Source organism: Chanodichthys erythropterus, chromosome 9 (genome assembly GCF_024489055.1).
Source record: "Chanodichthys erythropterus isolate Z2021 chromosome 9, ASM2448905v1, whole genome shotgun sequence".
Taxonomy (NCBI): Eukaryota; Metazoa; Chordata; class Actinopteri; order Cypriniformes; family Xenocyprididae; genus Chanodichthys; species Chanodichthys erythropterus.
The window spans coordinates 22075732-22094445 of record NC_090229.1 but is presented as its reverse complement, the minus strand read 5'-3'; the positions used below and the strand labels follow the sequence as shown (position 1 = coordinate 22094445).

The 18714-nt window shown below is 37.2% G+C and overlaps 3 protein-coding genes across 4 annotated transcripts; 1 reads left to right on the top strand and 2 right to left on the bottom strand.

Moving 5' to 3' along the window:
• Window positions 1-245: 245 nt before the first annotated feature.
• Window positions 246-5280, top strand: si:dkey-20d21.12 (uncharacterized protein LOC556245 homolog). Of its 2 annotated transcripts, XM_067393891.1 has the most exons (5): window positions 246-367; window positions 891-952; window positions 2244-2387; window positions 2458-2670; window positions 4409-5280. In XM_067393891.1, the coding sequence occupies exons 3-5, from the start codon at window positions 2258-2260 to the stop codon at window positions 4537-4539; spliced, it is 474 nt and encodes a 157-aa protein (XP_067249992.1). In that variant the 5' UTR covers window positions 246-367; window positions 891-952; window positions 2244-2257; the 3' UTR covers window positions 4540-5280. The 2 variants fall into 2 exon arrangements, with proteins under 2 accessions (XP_067249992.1, XP_067249991.1); XM_067393890.1 differs by lacking the exon at window positions 246-367 and having other exon boundaries at window positions 627-952.
• A 204-nt stretch (window positions 5281-5484) lies between these two features.
• On the bottom strand, window positions 5485-17218 carry hyal3 (hyaluronidase 3). The gene is made up of 4 exons (XM_067393888.1): window positions 17171-17218; window positions 7881-8818; window positions 6638-6727; window positions 5485-6450 (listed from the first exon to the last, which is right to left on the bottom strand). The coding sequence occupies exons 2-4, from the start codon at window positions 8814-8816 to the stop codon at window positions 6190-6192; spliced, it is 1287 nt and encodes a 428-aa protein (XP_067249989.1). The 5' UTR covers window positions 8817-8818; window positions 17171-17218; the 3' UTR covers window positions 5485-6189.
• LOC137026520 (N-alpha-acetyltransferase 80) lies at window positions 13644-18188 on the bottom strand. Its single transcript, XM_067393889.1, has 2 exons — window positions 18001-18188; window positions 13644-14607 (listed from the first exon to the last, which is right to left on the bottom strand). Coding segments are annotated over exons 1-2 (789 nt in total). The 5' UTR covers window positions 18003-18188; the 3' UTR covers window positions 13644-13820.
• Window positions 18189-18714: the final 526 nt, after the last annotated feature.

Sequence of the window (18714 nt, the reverse complement as noted above, 5' to 3'; positions counted from 1 at the left end):
GCTAACGCAAGTGAAGTTCTGCTACAAGATGGCGGCACTCGGCCGACTTCAACTTCCGGTCGACTTCCGGCACTGTTCGATACGCTGATTCATAATGCTCCGATGCTTCCTGAAGCAGTGTTTTGAAATCGGCCATCACTATATAAGTCGTTATTTTGTTTTTTTGGTGCACCAAAAATATTCTCGTCGCTTTATAATATTAATATTGAATATAATATTAAATATGTTTTTAGTACATTAATGGATCTTGAGAGAGGAAATGTCATTGCTCCATAAGGCCTCACTGAGTCATCGGATTTCAACTAAAATATCTTAATTTGCATTCCGAAGACGAACGAAGGTCTTACGGGTGTAGAACGACATGAGGGTGAGTAATAAATGACATTATTTTAATTTTGGGTGAACTAACCCTTTGGAGTTATGTTTAGCGCTAGGGTTAGGGTGTGGTTGGACTCCACCCATTTCTTCCACCATCATTCGTGATGCACGATGTCAATAACAACCTGTTCTAGGTACAAAGCTAGTTTGTAAAACAGTCATTTTTATGTTGTAGTTTTTATACTACCCTCATATTAATGGAAGAATCTAATGGATATAAGAAACGCATTCATACTATTAAGCTGCATATCAATCTTTCTCTAACGCCAATATCAAAGTTTTAATGGCTGTATAACAAAATACACACAGTCCGCATGTTACTGAATGATTGTTTGGCCCCAAATCTATAAATAACCTCTCTCTCCACCATGAGACGGTAGCTATTTTGGGTCTGGGGATTTTGGGCTGTGTTTAGGGGTAGAGGTGCCAGGCGAACGAGACGGACACAGATCGTTTCAGACCGTATGAGAAGACCATCCAAATCACAGCGACTTTCTCTGCCTTTTCTTTAGTGTTTGTCAACAGAGCAAACACGAACAGGCGTCTACTAGCGTTTGATGAAGACAGTCTGAGGGTAAGTCTACACATGCACAGGCATCAACAGTTTACCGTGTCACAGTCAATACTATCTGGGCCAGAGACATCAAACAGAAATCACTGCTACTGATCTCAGTTTAATTTAATCAGCCAATATTCATCTGAGACTATTCAAATGAGTAATGGGATGAGATGTTTGCTGCATGCAGTGTTGACTCTCTTTATCTGAGATGTATAAGGGGTTGTAAAGAGGTTTTTTTTGTGGTGTTGTGAACAGTTGGCTATCAAACAAACAAATGTCTCTGTTTATTCAATATAAAATACATGTAACATCACTGCTGTTTCCATGCTTTAAAAACTTGTTACATTACTGGATTTTAGTTATGCATCAAAGTTAGCAAAATGTTTGAGATAAATATAGCTGTTCAAAAGAAATGGCACTATAGCCTTGCATTAGGCAAATGCAGCATATTTAACATCAATAAAGCTGTGCTTTAACTGTAATATTATATGACATTACAGTTAATTTAGTGTCCATTCATCAATGGATGGGAATATGTTGTCATTCACACATGTAAATGTCTTCTGCACTTCTTCTTAGTAGGAATAGTTCACCCAAACATTACAATGCTGGCATCATTTATTCACTCTCATTTCTCCTCAAACCCATAGGACAATCTTTTTCTTAATGGAAACACAAAAGGAGAAAATCTGAAGACTATTTTCCTTGCTTTGTCCCAAGAAATTACAATTACTTGTAATAAACAGCTTACTGGATGAGTTCAATTTTAGCCTGTCTCTCACATGAGTTCAAATATGACTTTAGAAGATTTGTAATATAGTGCACAATCCATAGACCATATGGTGCTTTAATGGTGCTTCTGAGTACTTTGGTAAAGTTGGTTTTATATTCGCACATTTGGACTTCTGATAAATTCAGACTTTCCAATAAATGTGCAATAAATTAACGTTTGCGAATTTTAAACAGCGACATGATATTGACAAGCAACGATTGTCAACTTACAACATTTTTCACAGTTGATCAAAATAGGCAAGTATTGTTTTAATGGCATATTTACTTGTGAATGTACAATGTAGTGTGATTAACAAGGCTATTGAATACAGATGTCTGAATGTGCGAATATATAAAACCAACTTTACCCAAGTCTTCTGAGTCTGTAGACAGTCCCCATTCGTTGTGATTGCGGGCAGAATTTCATGGAAGAAAGAAAGTTATACAGGTTTGGATTGGCATGAGGGGGCGTAAAGATGACAAAAGATTTGTTTTTGAATCTTTAAATCAGGTTTGCATTTTGTCTTTTTCTCAGTACTGGGAGTGATCATGAAGTCCACTCCTTCTCCTCCTCCAGCATTTGTTCGAGTCAGCGAGCGAGACCTGACCGAGATCGAGCTTCATTCGGTCGACTCCATCAATGACCTGCACCGCACACACTCTGAACAGCACAGCAAAGGTATTTCAGCAGTGTATGTATGAAATCCTTATTGGTTTCTATACAACTCACACCTACCTTTGACTGTCAGGTGTTCAGCCACCCCGTCCACCACCTCCTTCCACCAACGGGAACCTCCAGATGCAGGATCGGGCAGTTGTCTATCAAACAGGTCAACCAGTGAGAAGGCCCTGTGTGAGCCGACTGAATGACATTTGCACTTCCACTAGGCGACACTATTTCTTAGCATGTGCAGCCATCATTGCGTTCCTCCTTACTCTCATTCTTATCTTCAGTTTTTTAGGTGAGAAAATCTGTTTGTTAAAGCTGAAATTAATGTGTTTTAATGCTAAACTGAAAGAAATGTTTTTGGTTCAAGCTCCATTGACAGCTTTTGTGGAATTTTGTCACACTTTGCCCCACACGGTGATGGAAAAAATATGAGATGGGAGGAAAAATACATTTTCAATGCTTTTGTGTTGTCTCGCAAAATTATTGCATTCCCCCGAGAAACTTTGCATTCTTACGGAACCCCTTAAGGGACATTGTGATGGAAGAAATGATATGATGGTAGGAAAAAATTAAATATCAGTGATTTTACATTCTCTCGCTAATGTTTTCCCTGAGTAACATTGCATTCACTCACAAAATATTTGCGCTCCCCTGAGAAACTTTGTGTTCGCTCAAAACTTTGCAAGTAAACGCAAAGTTTATTGGGGGAACACAAAACTTTTGTGAGAGAATGCAAAGGCATTTAAATATATTTTTATATTTAAAAATATACCTTTAGGGGCTCTGTACGTTCTTTTGCACAAGTATCGTGTTGCCCCCAGAAATTTTGCATTCTCTCAAAAAAAGAATCCCGTTCCCCCTATAAATTTTGCGTTCTCTCGCAAAAATGCCACTTTCTTCCAAGAAACTTGCGTTTTCTCTCACAAAACCATTTAGTTTGCAGAAGCACTGAAATGTAGTTATTCCTCCAACCTTATATTATTTCCATCATGAAAGTTTTACAAGAGAATGCGAAAGCATTAAAATATAATTTTTCCTCCCATCTTATTGGAGTGAAGCTCGTAATTTTGAAGCGCGTGAATTATTCAGTAAGATTTTTAAAATTTGTGTTGTAAAGTTGTTTAAAGGTCCCGTTCTTCGTGATCCCATGTTTCAAACTTTAGTTAGTGTGTAATGTTGTTGTTAGAGCATAAATAAAATCTGTAAAATTTTAAAGCTCAAAGTTCAATGCCAAGCGAGATATTTTATTTAACAGAAGTCGACTACATCGAACGGCCAGTTTGGACGACACCCCTCTACTTCCTTCTTTAATGACGTCACTTTTTTGATTAACCTCCGCCCACAGGAATACACAAGAGTTGCGTTTGTAGAGTGTGTTTGTCGCCATGTCGTCGAAACGCTGTTATTTTCATCCCGCAGTCCAATCACCGGGTCTGATTACGGCTCAAATTAATAGGGTAAAATTAAAGACATGTTTACATTAAAACTGAGCGCGTGCATCTCCATGTTATGGTAAGAGGCGTGACCTTTCCAGGCAAGGAGCGCTAAGCTGCTGTCGAATCACAACACAGGAACCGCTGGCACAATCAGAACTCGTTACGTATTTCTGAAGGAGGGACTTCATAGAACAAGGAAGTCATCAGCCCGTTTTTATGACAGTGGAAACAGCGGTATACAGATAAGTAAATTATGTGAAAAATACTGTGTTTTTTTTACTCGCGAAACATGAACACATGTTATATTGTACACTATAAACACAATCAAAGCTTAAAAAAAACACGAAAAACGGGAAAAAATTTGTCATTTTTGAAGTGGGAATACATCTCTCTATACATTCTCATTTTGTGCCTTACTTTACTGCAGTTTTTGTTGTTAAATTGTCCAAGTGACTTTCTGTGGTAATAATCATTATTCCACGGATGCTGTTGACAGAGCTTTTCGAACATATTGAACCTGGAACATTAATTTAGAGAGCCTGTTAAACTGTTATTTCACCAAATAATATCTGTTTTCTGTTACTAACCCTCCAGTCCAGCAGAGCAGTGCTCTCCACACACTTCTGGAGATGGTGAAACAGAAACAGGAAACAGCTGAAGACATCTCCCAACTGTTACAACAACTGCACAAGCTGCACATCAACCTCACAGGGGAGCGACCATAAGAACATATGACTCGACACAAACACTACTGCACTGTGACAACACTGAGAGAGAACAGCGCTGATTATGAGTCTGATTAATGATGGAGAACTTTACATCAATATGTGTGATTCTCTGTTTAAAGTCTTCTATTACTCTGGTGCAATCCATTAGTCAGTTATCTTGCTCAAAAACATTCACTTACCCTATTTAAAAGACAATAATGTAGTGATTTAAGTGTTTTTTCACCAGTATTGTTTCGTACACTTATATCATTTGCTGGAGTGAAACTAATGTACAACAAAACCACACTAGGAAATATGGAAAGAATATGAATAATATATTTTAATTTGTTGATATCACTGTAAACAAACATTAAATTGTGATATAAAATATGCTTCATCGAGGATGTTTTGAATGAGCAAGAACATTCACTATGGAGAGTGATTGCACAATGACTGTAAATAATTATATAGACCATGATGTTCTATTTAATAAGAAAAAAATCATTTTAAAAGAAATAAAGAGTAAAAATAAATTCTAAACAACATGGTTCTTACATTTTGTTGGGTTTTTGAAGCACTTTAAAGTTAAAATGAAATCAAAATTGGCCCAATATACTATGTTCCTGGTCTTATTGTCAATGATTTATCTGTGCTCTTAAAATGACTTTCCATTTCTGCTTATGTCCCAGGCCATGGGGTTATAGAGTGCAACAGTCAGGTTCTAGAAGTAAAAATCCCATTTATTTTCTCCATAAATGGGATTATAATTTATAAACTTTTAACAGACCATTCTACATTACTTCTAATGATTTATATATATATATATATATATATATATATATATATATATATATATATATATATATATATATATATATATATATATATATATATATATAAAACAGCTGTTAATTTTTAACAGCATGATTTCTGGTGAAAAACTACATTGCCCATGATTCTGCAATGAAATTTCCAACCATCAGAGAATTGAAACAAGCAAATCAAGGCAAAATAACTTTCTAGTGCCCATCCACTAGAAAGAGTCTCCCTAATCAAACTACTTAAATATTTGTTTTTATTTCAATAATATCATTTGCTGTGCTTCATGAGATTGTAGTTCTATTCTTTGCATGAGATTGTAGTTCTTTTATAAAGCTGTTAAGTACACAGTTTTGAACCTTTATTTTCAAATTGTTTTTTTGCTTCAAATTAAAGTTTCACTTCACCTAGTAGCTTGTTGCTTATGATAGCTTATGACTTTTTAAGAAATACGTTTTTAAAGTCCCTTCAGGAAAAATAAATGGGAAAAAATACTTCTGGAATGGTTGCACTCTGTTGGATAATGTTAATAAATAGCTAAATTGCTATTTAGGCAATGTTTAGCCAAGATTCAAGTCTAACCCCATTTTAGTATGTATAACACCCACTTTTCACCATCCAAGCAATTCGTGATGGATAAACTCAAGTCTCGCTCTACTTTTTTTTTTTTTTTTTTCGAATATTCTATTTAACTCATAAATGCCACATTACAGAAATTAAATGGGTTGCAAACAGGATTTCACATTGACTTTATCATGTATGCCTTCATTGTTCAAAAGCATCTATTCCAATCGCTACTGAGTCAGTGTGTGGTTTATAATCGGGGGAAATCAGGACAGCACACTGTTCTTAGGAACTTCTTTGCTCACATTGTTCTCCACTCCATCCTTCATAACACAAACACTTGAACTTTGACCTCATGTCACTGAGAGGAAGAGCTTCATGGGTACCATGTAGAGGGATCATGTGACCTGAGTGAGGGTCCCGTCGAGCGCAGCGTCCGTGGGCGTTACACATTCTTTCACTGCAGTTCCTCACACTGGCCTGCAGGGCGGTGACATACTCTCCTAATACTGAGCCTAGGTAATCACGCAAGAGGGCGCACTGCCGCTGGAGAAAGACAGAAACGTGTTATATCATAACTCCAGCCATGAGTAATGAGACATGTGCTAAGTCTAAAATAGAATAATATAAATTTTCAGTTTGTGTACTGACAACGTTTGGATTTATACAATAGAAATTATATCATTAGGTTATCACACAAAGGTAAATTTTACACACAATTAAGTTTGCTGACCTTGGACTTGGCAAAACTCAGTTCGCCCCATAACACAACTCCAGCGGCACCTAAAGCAGCACTCTCACCTAGTGTGTGCTCCAAATCTGTCTAAAAAAAGATATACACATATTATGATACAGTTTCACACAATAATATAGTTTTTAAAGTCAGATCAGCCGAAGAATAAAGACACTGTAAGCTTGAAACATGCTCCATGAAAGTATGTGAATGCTGTAGAATGGGTCAGCGCAAGCGTTGTTCATGTTAATCAAAACTACTTAAAAACAACTTTGGTAAATGAAATAAAGCTAAAATAAAATATTAATATAATTAGATGAAAAACTTATACCAAAATTAAAATTAGATATGTTTGCTTGGAAACTGAAATAAGATAAGTGAAATAAGTACTAAAAATAACTGAAATAAAGGAAACTATTAAAATAAGATGTAAATATATATAAGAAAAAAAATAGTACTAAAATTAATATAAAACTTAAAAAGTAAACCCCGAAATAAATTAAAACTATTTAGAAATGTAAGCTAAAAATGAAAATTAACTAAAATAAAAAATATACAAATAAAAACTAATTGAAATTATTAATAAAACTATTATAGTATTTAAATAATACTATACAATAACACTGGCCAGAGCTAGGGATTTACCAATTTTATATTTTGGCCATTTCTGAATTATTTTCATATTAACAATAACCTATAAATGTCTTCTATAAAAATCTATAATATTTGGGTTAAATAATTATTATTATTTTTTTTAAATAAAACAATGAAAGCTAAAAATCATTTAAATGCTATTGAATTTGAAAAATAGATATTCATTTTAAAGGTTACTTTTAACTGTTAATAAAATGTTTTTTAAAGATAACCTTTTATTGAATCTATCGCCCCCTTGTGTACGGAGGTTTGTTACAGCCACTGTAACAAACAAAAAAAACAAACAAACAAAAAAAAATGCTAAGTATGTAGACTAATGCATTGTATTGTATTGCAGTTACAGTGCATTGGCCAAGAATTCATATAGTTTCATTGAGCTTGGATCTGGCTAAAGGAGAACCATCCACTTGAAGATTGACAATGAGGCGAGTCACCCTATTACTATACTGGGCAAAAACCCCTCCTCTATCAGTGTCTATTCTGAGTGGAGGTGAAGAGCCCACTAACGCATGATAAGACTGGACCTCGGAGCTCTGACCTTCACAATGTGAAACATGTGGAAATGGTCAGGGTGTTCTTGTGTAGGTACCTGATTCAGGAATGTCAATGTGTGTGTGAACGCCAATCTGGCGTAGGGAAAAACAGGAAGTGCTTCAGTGCCAGGTGAATGCTGGGATGCCACTCGGAGGGCCTCAAGTACACGATGCCTCACCATTAGTTGAGCATGTGTGTGTCCTGCCAGTTTACGCCATAAATAAATGCTGGGATACAGGGCGGTGGAGTGTTGCCATAGAAACGCCAGTCTATCGTTCAAACTCTCGGTGCCATTGTGGCACTGCCCCGTATATCCGCTCTGTCCTTGGCCATGATTGTTAAAGCAACCAGGAAACCCATAAAACCCCCATAATCCACTTGGACAGAGGCGAACACCAAGGCGCAGTGTCTTTTCCATAAACTCTCTTGCTGCTAATTCAAACTCCGCCTTCGCCTCGGATTTCACTTCCTCCTCTGACATATCTGGATGTTCAAACCTAACCAGCTTTTTAGAAAATTTACGATAAACAATTCTGGTTCCGAAGTTCCACATCCATATGGGCTGCCACGCCTCCCAATCTAGCACAGCTAATCCACTGAACGTCTGTCTCAACACTTCAGTGATCTGTGCCTCAGCCAATGAGAGATGAGCCTTTAGGGATCCTTGTTGAGGCAGGCCACCATTGACTTTTAACTCCTGACGGTTGATGTAGGGGTAGAGGCCCAGACGGCGCTGATAAAATATGCTCATCTTCTGACCTTGAAATCTCTGCTGTGAGTTATGTATAATGTTGTACTGATGCAGCGGCAGGGAGACACCATATCGACGCTGACACCGAGCTGTAGGCATATTCCAGACCACTGAAAAGCCACGCCTCCCGATGACAGACTCCACCCCCTGAACCATGTTCTCAACAGGGTTGCTGGGAGACAAAATGATTGACAGGGCTAAGGTGAAGATGGGATGTGGAATAGAAGATCTCAAAAGCATGCCTATGGAATACACACAATTAGTGTCATTCATATTTAGTATCATACCTTGCAGCAAATAATCTATTGAGTCTGGAGCTATTAAAATTATGTACTTAGTTTAATAATTAAACTCCTATGATTTTTTTCTAGGGAAGTATAGGGGATATCCAGTGTTTTAAGGTCCTACACTCCATTAAAGATGCAATTAAATTTTGACCTCTCTATCACCACCTGAGCTTGAAACTTACAATTCAAGTTACTTGTGGTTTTTTGTTTTTTTTCAGCTTTTTCATCAGCTGTGGTTAGGCACTGCTTATGCTGCCTTCATGTGCCATCGGAAATTTGATAATTCCCACTTCTGAAGTCGTGATTACGAGCTAATCGCATTTAAGTTTCTCATAATTTAACTCATTAAATTACGAGAAAAAAAGTCGTTAATTTAGGAGAACAAATTCGTAATTTAACGATTCTGTTCTCGTAATTTAATGACTTTTTTTCTCATAATTTAATGAGTTTATTCTCAACATTTTATCTCGACTTTTTTTTTCTAAATTTAACGATGTTAAATTTAATGTCCAGGAGACGTGCATGTTGCGTTCTTTAATGGTCCGCCTGGAAACAAATGCCATGACGCCAAACCCCCTTGTGGAAGAAAGAACGCCATCATGTTTACAACTTTGATAATGGACTCTTACCAGGATCAACTAATGCTGTTTTTTTCAAAAGTATGTTAAAGGGTTAGTTCACCCAAAAATGAAAATTATGTCATTTATTACTTACCCTCATAGGGCCTTCATAGGGAGCAATGACACTTCCTCTCTCAAGATCCATAAAGGTACTAAAAACATATTTAAATCAGTTCATGTGAGTACAGTGGTTCAATATTAATATTATAAAGCGACGAGAATATTTTTGGAGCGCCAAAAATAACAAAATAACAACTTATTTAGTGATGGCCGATTTCAAAACACTGCTTCAGGAAGCATCGGATCATAACTGAATCAGTGTGTCGAATCAGCGGTTTAGAGCACCAAAATCACGTGATTTCAGTCGTTGGCAGTTTGACACGCGATCTGAATCATGATTCGATACACTGATTCATTTATGATCCGAAGCTTCCTGAAGCAGTGTTTTGAAATCGGCCATCACTAAATAAGTTATTTTGGGGGTTTTTTTTGTGCTCCAAAAATATTATTGTCACTTTATAATATTAATATTGAGCCACTGTACTCACATGAACTGATTTAAATGTTTTTAGTACCTTTATGGATCTTGAGAGAGGAAGTGTCATTGCTCCCTATGAAGGCCTCACTGAGCCATCGGATTTCAACTAGAATATCTTAAACTGTGTTCCGAAGATTAACAAAGGTCTTACAGGTGTGGAACGGCATGAGGGTAAGTAATAAATGACAGAATTTTCATTTTTGGGTGAACTAACCCTTTAAGTTTGCGGCTCCATTGTTGCAGTAAACTTTCACAACGTTCCTGAATGAATAATTTATTAGATGTACGCTGGTCTGTTATTGTAGGGACATCGACTTGACATTTCCACGTCCCTAAACATGACGCGGAACAAAACAAACTGTGATTGCTTGCGTTACATGTCAGTCAAACGTCCTCTTGGGTGGTCCTTGGCCAATGAAAGCTGTCAGTCAGCCATCAGTCAGAAGGTCTGGCTACGCGAGACAAGGTACCGCTCCTCTGCATAAATGTGATGGTTAAGGTATACCTACGATTGCCTGATCACCATATCAGGACATATACATAATTGTTCAAAACTGTTCTTGACTTCATTATTTATTTTTTATGTAGGCTACTTACTCAATAATTGATGTTTCTGTTCATTTGTACCAAAAAAAAAACATTTTCATAGTGCACCTTTAAAAAATCCTTCATCACACTGCAAGACCATTTAAAATCTAAATCTAATGAAGGTAAAAAGGTGTTTATAAAAACATTTTAAAGTTGCTCTAAGTGATCCTGGGTGGAGTAACTTCCTGTTGACCTTCGAAGTGTTGTCTAACAAAACAGAGGCTAGCTAGACCCTCCCTTCACCCATCACTTAGAGCACCTTTAATACTTTTATTCAGCAAGGGCACATTAAATTGATCAAAAGGAACATTTAAAATGTTACAAAAGATTTGCATAAAAAAAAAAGAATCCTGAAGAAATATATCACAGTTTCCACAAAAATGTTGAACACAACTGTTTTCAACATTGATAGTAAATTTTCTTGATTATCAAATCAGCATATTAGAATGATTTCTGAAGGATCATGTGATACTGAAAACTAGAGTAATGATGCTGAAAATTCAGATTTGCATCACAGGAATAAATTACATTTTAAAATATATTAAAATAGAAAACAGCTCTTTTAAATTGTAATAACATTTCACAATACTAGATAAAAAAGTTTGAGGACAAACTTTAAGTTGGCTTGAAAAAGCATAGCCAGAAAGTTTGAAGAAGTTTTAAAAGTTTGAAGTTTGAAAGTTTAAGTTTTATTAGATAGATAGATAGATAGATAGATAGATTGGTAATTGTCACAGATGGATACTATGGAGTTTTTATAGAGTTATTAGCATGTTCTTAGCCCACTTTAGCACTTAGCTAATCACTATTAGCATGTAGCTATTCACTGCTAGCATGTTGAAGTCCAGATTGCTAGCATGAGTCAAAAGAGCCAACCGCCATGTCTCTACGATGTACTGATGCAGAGATATAGATTTTGCAAAACGGTTGCTAGGGTACTCTGTTTGGTTGCTAGGGAGTGGCTTGGCAGCTACCAGTGATGATACTCCAAAGGCTGCTTGACAATATAAACCAACCCCCATGTCTGGAAGATGTTCTGATGCAGAGATACAGATTTTGCAAAATGGTTACTAGGGTACTGTTTGGTTGCTAGGGAGTGACTTGGCAGCTACCAGTGATGATACTCCAAAGGCTGCTTGACAATATAAACCAACCCCCATGTCTGTACGATGTTCTGATGCAGAGATATAGATTTTGCAAATTGGTTGCTAGGGCACTCTGTTTGGTTGCTATGGTGTTGCTATGCAGTTGCTAGGGTACTCGGGGTGGTTGCTAAGGTGTTGCTATGCGGTTGCTAGGGTACTCGGGGTGGTTGCTAGGGTGTTGCTATGCGGTTGCTAGGGTACTCGGGTGGTTGTTAAGGTGTTGCTATGCGGTTGCTAGGATACTCGGGGTGGTTGCTAGGGTGTTGCTATGCGGTTGCTATGGTACTCGGGGTGGATGCTAAGGTGTTGCTATGCGGTTGCTAGGGTACTCGGGGTGGTTGCTAGGGTGTTGCTATGCGGTTGCTAGGGTACTCGGGGTGGTTGCTATGGTGTTGCTATGCGGTTGCTAGGGTACTCGGGGTGGTTGCTAGGGTGTTGCTATGCGGTTGCTAGGGTACTCGGGGTGGTTGCTAGGGTGTTGCTATGCGGTTGCTAGGGTACTCGGGGTGGTTGCTAGGGTGTTGCTATGCGGTTGCTAGGGTACTCGGGGTGGTTGCCATGGTGTTGCTATGCGGTTGCTATTGTATCCAGGCTGGTTGCTAGGATGATGCCAGGGTGATTTGTGTGGTTGCTATGCAGTTGCCATGGTGTTCTGGGTGGTTGCTAGGTTGTTTTGGGTGGTTGCTAGGTTGTTTTGGGTGGTTGCTATGAGAGTTGATCATAGATAGATAGATAGAGTTTATGAATTTGAATGAGTTGATAGATAGATGATAGATAGAGAGATAGATGAGAAGTGATAGATGAGAAGAGAGATAGATGAGAAGTGATAGATGAGAAGATAGATAGATTGATAGATGAGAAGTGATAGATAGATAGAGAAATAGCTAGATTTAGTTTGATAGATAGATAGATTAGAAAGAGAAATAGATAGATTTAGTTTGATATAGATTAGAAAAAGAAATAGATAGATAGATAGATTTAGTTTGATAGATAGATAGATTAGAAAGAGAAATAGATAGATAGATTTAGTTTGATAGATAGATAGATAGATTTAGTTTGATAGATAGATAGATAGATAGATAGATAGATAGATTTAGTTTGATAGATAGATAGATAGATAGATAGATAGATAGATAGATAGATAGATAGATAGATAGATAGATAGATAGATAGATAGATAGATAAGACATATTAGATAGAATGGAAGTTTGAATGAGTCTCAATGGATTAGAAATAGTACATAGAATGGCAGCTAATGGAGTCTGATGAGCCTCTCCAACTGTCAAAATTTGAATTTTGACAGTTGGAGTTTGAATAGTCTTGGCTCATTTGAACATTCCGTCAATGAAAGTCAATGGGATTTTTCCAAGTTTTGATCAGCTTTTTTAGGAAAACCGTAAGTCTGATCAGTCTGAAAAGATATAGCACACTAAGTCAGAATAGTCTGAAGGTCTGGTCCGAGTTTGGTGGTTGTAGCTTGAACAGTCAAGGAGGAGATGCATTTAGAAATTTAGTCTAAGAAGAATAATAATAATAATAAGCTTAAGTAGTAGATCAGTAAGTTGGCTTTTTCAAGCCAACTTAATTACTATTTTACTGTATTTTGGAGTGAGCAGTGAGTATAAGAGATTTCATTCAAAAACATTTAAATATCTTACTGAGCTCAAACTTTTGGAAAATAGTGTGAAATTGAAAACAAAATCCCAATGTTGATAAAAGGAAATGCCAAAGGGATTGTTATGCATCAACTTCCCAACCTCAAACGTGATCCATTAAGTGACACGCACAAGCACAAAACTTGAAAAGTTATATAGCATTTTTATTTTTGATAAAACCCTTTGAAAGCAACAGATAATCTCATCAAATACATTTCTTTTAGAGGGCTGTGATAAAAGATTAACCTTTCAATCATTAAAAAACTAAATAAATAACAGTTAAAACAAAGTAAACTCTGATTAAGGCACATTCAGATTGTCACAGTATTTCCAGTCAATACAGTTCAAACAGTCTGACGCTCACTGTTTGTTTATCCCTGAATAATTCCAGACTGGAGTGTAGCATGAGTTTCAGATGTCCTTGTGCATCCAGAAGATGGGCAACCCTCTGTTGTCTGTGTACGGTGTTTGCTCCAAAGTCTGACTTACTGGAGCCCAGGATGACGGAGGACAAGATGGAGGAGGTGGAGGAGCAGAAATAAGGGGAGGAGGTGGTGGAGGAGGACCAGAGAGTGGAGGAGGAGGTGGTGGTGGAGGAGGACCGGAGAGTGGAGGAGGAGGTGGAGGTGGTAAAACAGAAGGTATAGATGGTGCAGGATTGTTAAACAACTTAACATCACTCTTCCTCTCTTCCTCCTCAGTCTCTGTGCTTCTACAGAACTTGTGCAGCACCTCCATAGGCATGAAGGAGGCCAGCGTCCCAACACTTTGGACAGGTTTGGACAGCACAAACCCCAGATGGGCGTAGAAGTGTTGCTTATCATGGGTGGTTAGGCACAACCGGGTGCAGCCCCGTCCTTTGGCATAGCGTTCAACAGCCTCCATCAGGATACGGCCGTATCCCTTCCCTCGCAGCATGCCGCTCACCACCACCGACTCCACAAACAAACTACGGCTCCCCAGAACACGCGACAAGCGGGCGTGGCCTATTACCTTCTCGTCTTGACTCCGCCTCTCCCCCTTCAGCAGCAGGAGACACACAGGATAGCTTTGGCTCGACTGGCGGAGCGAGTGAATTCGCGCCCCCATGCTGCGTTGCCATTGGGCATTGAGTAATTCAGCACACGCCTCCACTAAGTCCCAGCGCTCATGAAGAGGTTCGATACGAACTACTGCGCAGCTCACGTCGCCATCGCACCTGCACACACGCCAAGGACACGGGGTCAACACTGGGGTCAATGAGCGTCGCTTTTGAGCGAAACTGGAGTTATTTCGCAGTTTAACAGTCTTACTTTATTAAAAGAATTGTTCATTGACTAACCCTTGTGTTGTCCCAAACCTGTGTGACTTTTTTTCTTTTGTGGAACACACACACACACAATATATTTTTTTGACTACAATAAAAGTCAAAACAACATGTTGTTTTGGACCCCAATGACTTTCATTGTTTCATAATTTTCAGTTCAATAGAGGAAGAAACTTCATACAGGTTTGGAACCACATGAGAGTGAGTAAATGACAGAATTTTGTTTTTAAAGGGATTTTACACCCAAACATGAACATTTTTCCTCCATTAAGAGCCATGCAGTGTGAGGAACAGAGGAGGAGTATCCACTTGATTTCATTAAAATCACTTATTTTCGACTGTTATTTCTTTAACTTGCTGCAACAGTTGTCAGTTGTTTTCAACGCTCAACAGTTTTCATCACCATCACTTCCACATGTCATTTTCACATGACAAAAAGGTAGACTGACGATATAATTCACAGCATTGAAGCAACAAACACAAGCAAAAACAATGGGAACAACCTATTTAATGAGTAGTTTTTTTCTCATTGCACATATAATTTATAAAACTAACATTTTTTTTTTTATCTGCTGAAGTTAAAATAGCAGAGGAAGCTGTGGTCTTGATGTGTGGCTGTTGGGTTTGTCTGAATGTGTGATTCTTCTGTTACACCATATGGACTTCATGCTAATGTGAACTATAGTTTAGAAAAGAATATGACTGAAGCTTTCACATTTGTGTTCAAGTTCAGTTTAGACACGTTTTCAATGTTTATGAGCTATGCAGATTTGCAGGTCAGAGTTCACTAAATTCACTACAAACTTGTTTGCACTTGCTCACATTTCTATGTATGAATGGATGGAAGTGAATGGATCACCCAAAAATGAACATTCAGTCATTAATTATTCACCTTCACATTGTTCCAAACCTGTTTATTGTATGGGGGGAAAAACTCTGAGACATTTTTACAAAAATATCTTCTTTCCACAGCAGAAAGAAAGTCACCCCAGTTGGGAACAACATAAGGGGGAGTAAATCATAACAGAATTTGTATTTTTTGTTGAACTATCCCATTAAATCTAGTATCCATCTGACTTTTCAATGCACCTAAAGAGCAGGGTGGGCAATGGTCAATATAATTCTGATATACAGTACAGTCCAAAAGTTTGGAACCACTAAGATTTTTAATGTTTTTAAAAGAAGTTTCGTCTGCTCACCAAGGCTACATTTATTTAATTAAAAATACAGTAAAAAACAGTAATATTGTGAAATATTATTACAATTTAAAATTACTGTTTTCTATTTGAATATATTTCATAAAGTAATTTATTCCTGTGATGGCAAAGCTGAATTTTCAGCATCATTACTCCAGTCTTCAGTGTCACATGATCCTTCAGAAATCATTCTAATATGCTGATCTGCTGCTCAAGAAACATTTAATGTGTACAATTGTACAAAATATTTTTGTACAATATTTGTTTTTCAGGATTATTTGGTGAATAGAAAGTTCAAAAGAACAGTGTTTATCTGAAATCTAATCTTTTGTAACATTATAAATGTCTTTACTGCCACTTTTGATTGATTTAATGCATCCTTGTTGAATAAAAGTATTCATTTCTTTAATTTCTTTTCAAAAAAATAAAAATTCTTACTGACCCCAAACTTTTGAACGGTAGTGTATAATGCTACAGAAGCTTTGTATTTCAGATAAATGCTGTTCTTTTGAACTTTCTATTCATCAAGGAATCCTGAGGAAAAAGTACACAACTGTTTTCAACATTGAAAATAATCATAAATGTTTATTGAGCAGCAAATCAGCATATTAGAATGATTTCTGAAGGATCATGTGACACTGAAGACTGGAGTAACAATGCTGAAAATTCAGCTTTGCATCACAGGAATAAATTACTTTGTCAAATATATTTAAATAGTACACAGTTATTTTAAATTGTAATTATATTTCACAATATTACTGTTTTTTCTGTATTTTTAATTAAATAAATGTAGCCTTGGTGAGCAGACGAAACTTCTTTTAAAAACATTAAAAATCTTATTGGTTCCAAACTTTTGGACTGTACTGTATAATACAGCAGTTTGTTACCGCAAATGATAAGCACAAAAACAGCTAAAATGAAAAACATTTATTGTACAAAAAATACTTACTCAAAATTTGCAATTCACAAAAATGTTCTAATAAACCTGGCAACTGCATATTACGAATATTGCTGGCTCTTTGCTTTTGTTCTTCTTTTGTAAGTCGCTTTGGATAAAAGCGTCTGCTAAATGCATAAACGTAATTGTAAAATGTAAATGAATGATAGTAATAGTTTCTAAAATCAAGACAGAACCATAAATGGACTAAAGGATGCAAATTGTGCATGCCAACATAAACCATAATCCATTTTCACTTCAAAATAAAAAGCACGAATCTATTAGACACAGAAAAGTTTGTGAATAAAATAACCAGCCTCACCTGCAGCGCTCAGAGAGACAGAACTACCAGTTAATATTTCAAAACTATCTCTCATGCAACTGAGGGTTAAAATCAGGAAACAAGAGGCTTTCTATGTAAGCTCCCTTTAACACTGGCTTGGAGTCAGTTTAGTTAGTTCTCATGTATTAATTACTTTGGTTTTAGGGTGGAGAGGCTGGTTGTAGATCAGTAATGAAAGGAAACAACTTTCAACAGCTTTTTTTTACTTTAACAGGCCGAGTGTGAAATGCTGATGGGAAGTATGTGGGTTTTTGAAAAGGTTGTGCTATAAACGTTTGCAGGCCCTAATATGGAGAGAGAGAGAGAGACAGTAAAGCTATTTAAAGTCATTTAACATGTCCATGGAATAATATGGTCATTTCTGTCTGGTTTACATTAGAATCAGATGAGCTCTGGTTTTAAGCTGAACCTTATTAAGTATTTGTTTCATTCAGACTATCAGTGATGTCCAGCCGGACAGAAACGCTCAAGTTAGGGATATTCTGAATTCTCCAACCTACGAGTCATTCATTCGCCAAAGGCCACGCGGCTCTCTAACAGGAACTGAGGAAAGTTTGATTTAACATTTCTAAATATGGCAAGAGCTTATGAGGTATCGTATTATGTTTACAAAATTAATAGCTAAAAGCTCTTTCTTTAAAGCAACATTAACAGCATGCGGCAACAGTCATGAGCACAACACGACTGACCGCAAGTCAGAGAAGTGTACAGATAAACAAACACAGCAAGCGGTTACGATTCCAGTTGTGAGAGACACATGCAATTAATTTCGGATTTACTTTATATTAGTTCTTATCTGTGATACCTACATGCTGATAGCTTTATCGCTGTCACATCAGCTGTCTTTAGAATCTCCCTCTTCTTCTAGTGGAGCAGATGAAACAGCACGAGTCGATTTACTGCCACCTACAGGACATGTCCCGCTCTTACACTACATGGGGGCATCGTTGTTATCATCATACCATATATTCATATTTTTACATACATACATCACAGAATGTCGTCTTTAGACCCAAATACTGCAAAAGAAGGACGGGGGAGCTTTAAGTTTATAGCACCCCCATCCTTCACATTAAGCTTTTCACATAATTACTGTACACACCTGCTATTTACACCATAAGAGTAGTTCTTTAAAATAATAAAGACCATAATATTGTAAAACACGCTTACAAAATACTGTACGTTCAATAAATAACATACAGTACATTCAGAGCTGAAACTTAAAGGTGCTACAGAGGATCTTTTCGTCGACTGAGAAACCAAAGACTTGTTAGTTTTTGAAATGAGCGCATGCGTAAGAACAACCCCCCTCCTTCACAGCTTATTTTGAGGGAACGCCTCCCAAAACTCATGCACCAGTATTCATTTGGAACAGGATTGTTTACCACCGGCATTCGCTGTGTCATGTTAGTGGATTCATTATGTCGGACTCACCGCAGGTAACTCATAATCTGCAGTTGTTACTCCTGTCTCCTGACAAAAACATTGCATGCGGCGCCTGTAGAGTGTGGAAAGTTACTGGA

What these genes read in the sequence shown, in the direction of transcription:
- hyal3 (XM_067393888.1), bottom strand. Translation starts at nt 8,816, where the DNA reads ATGCTTTTGAGATCTTCTATTCCACATCCCATCTTCACCTTAGCCCTG. An exon ending in CATTGACATTCCTGAATCAG is followed by an intron (nt 6,728 to 7,880) that starts GTACCTACACAA and finishes ATCTTTTTTTAG; the next exon opens with ACAGATTTGGAGCACACACT. An exon ending in TGAGTTTTGCCAAGTCCAAG is followed by an intron (nt 6,451 to 6,637) that starts GTCAGCAAACTT and finishes GTCTTTCTCCAG; the next exon opens with CGGCAGTGCGCCCTCTTGCG.
- si:dkey-20d21.12 (XM_067393891.1), top strand. Translation starts at nt 2,258, where the DNA reads ATGAAGTCCACTCCTTCTCCTCCTCCAGCATTTGTTCGAGTCAGCGAG. An exon ending in CTCTGAACAGCACAGCAAAG is followed by an intron (nt 2,388 to 2,457) that starts GTATTTCAGCAG and finishes TTTGACTGTCAG; the next exon opens with GTGTTCAGCCACCCCGTCCA. An exon ending in TCTTATCTTCAGTTTTTTAG is followed by an intron (nt 2,671 to 4,408) that starts GTGAGAAAATCT and finishes CTAACCCTCCAG; the next exon opens with TCCAGCAGAGCAGTGCTCTC.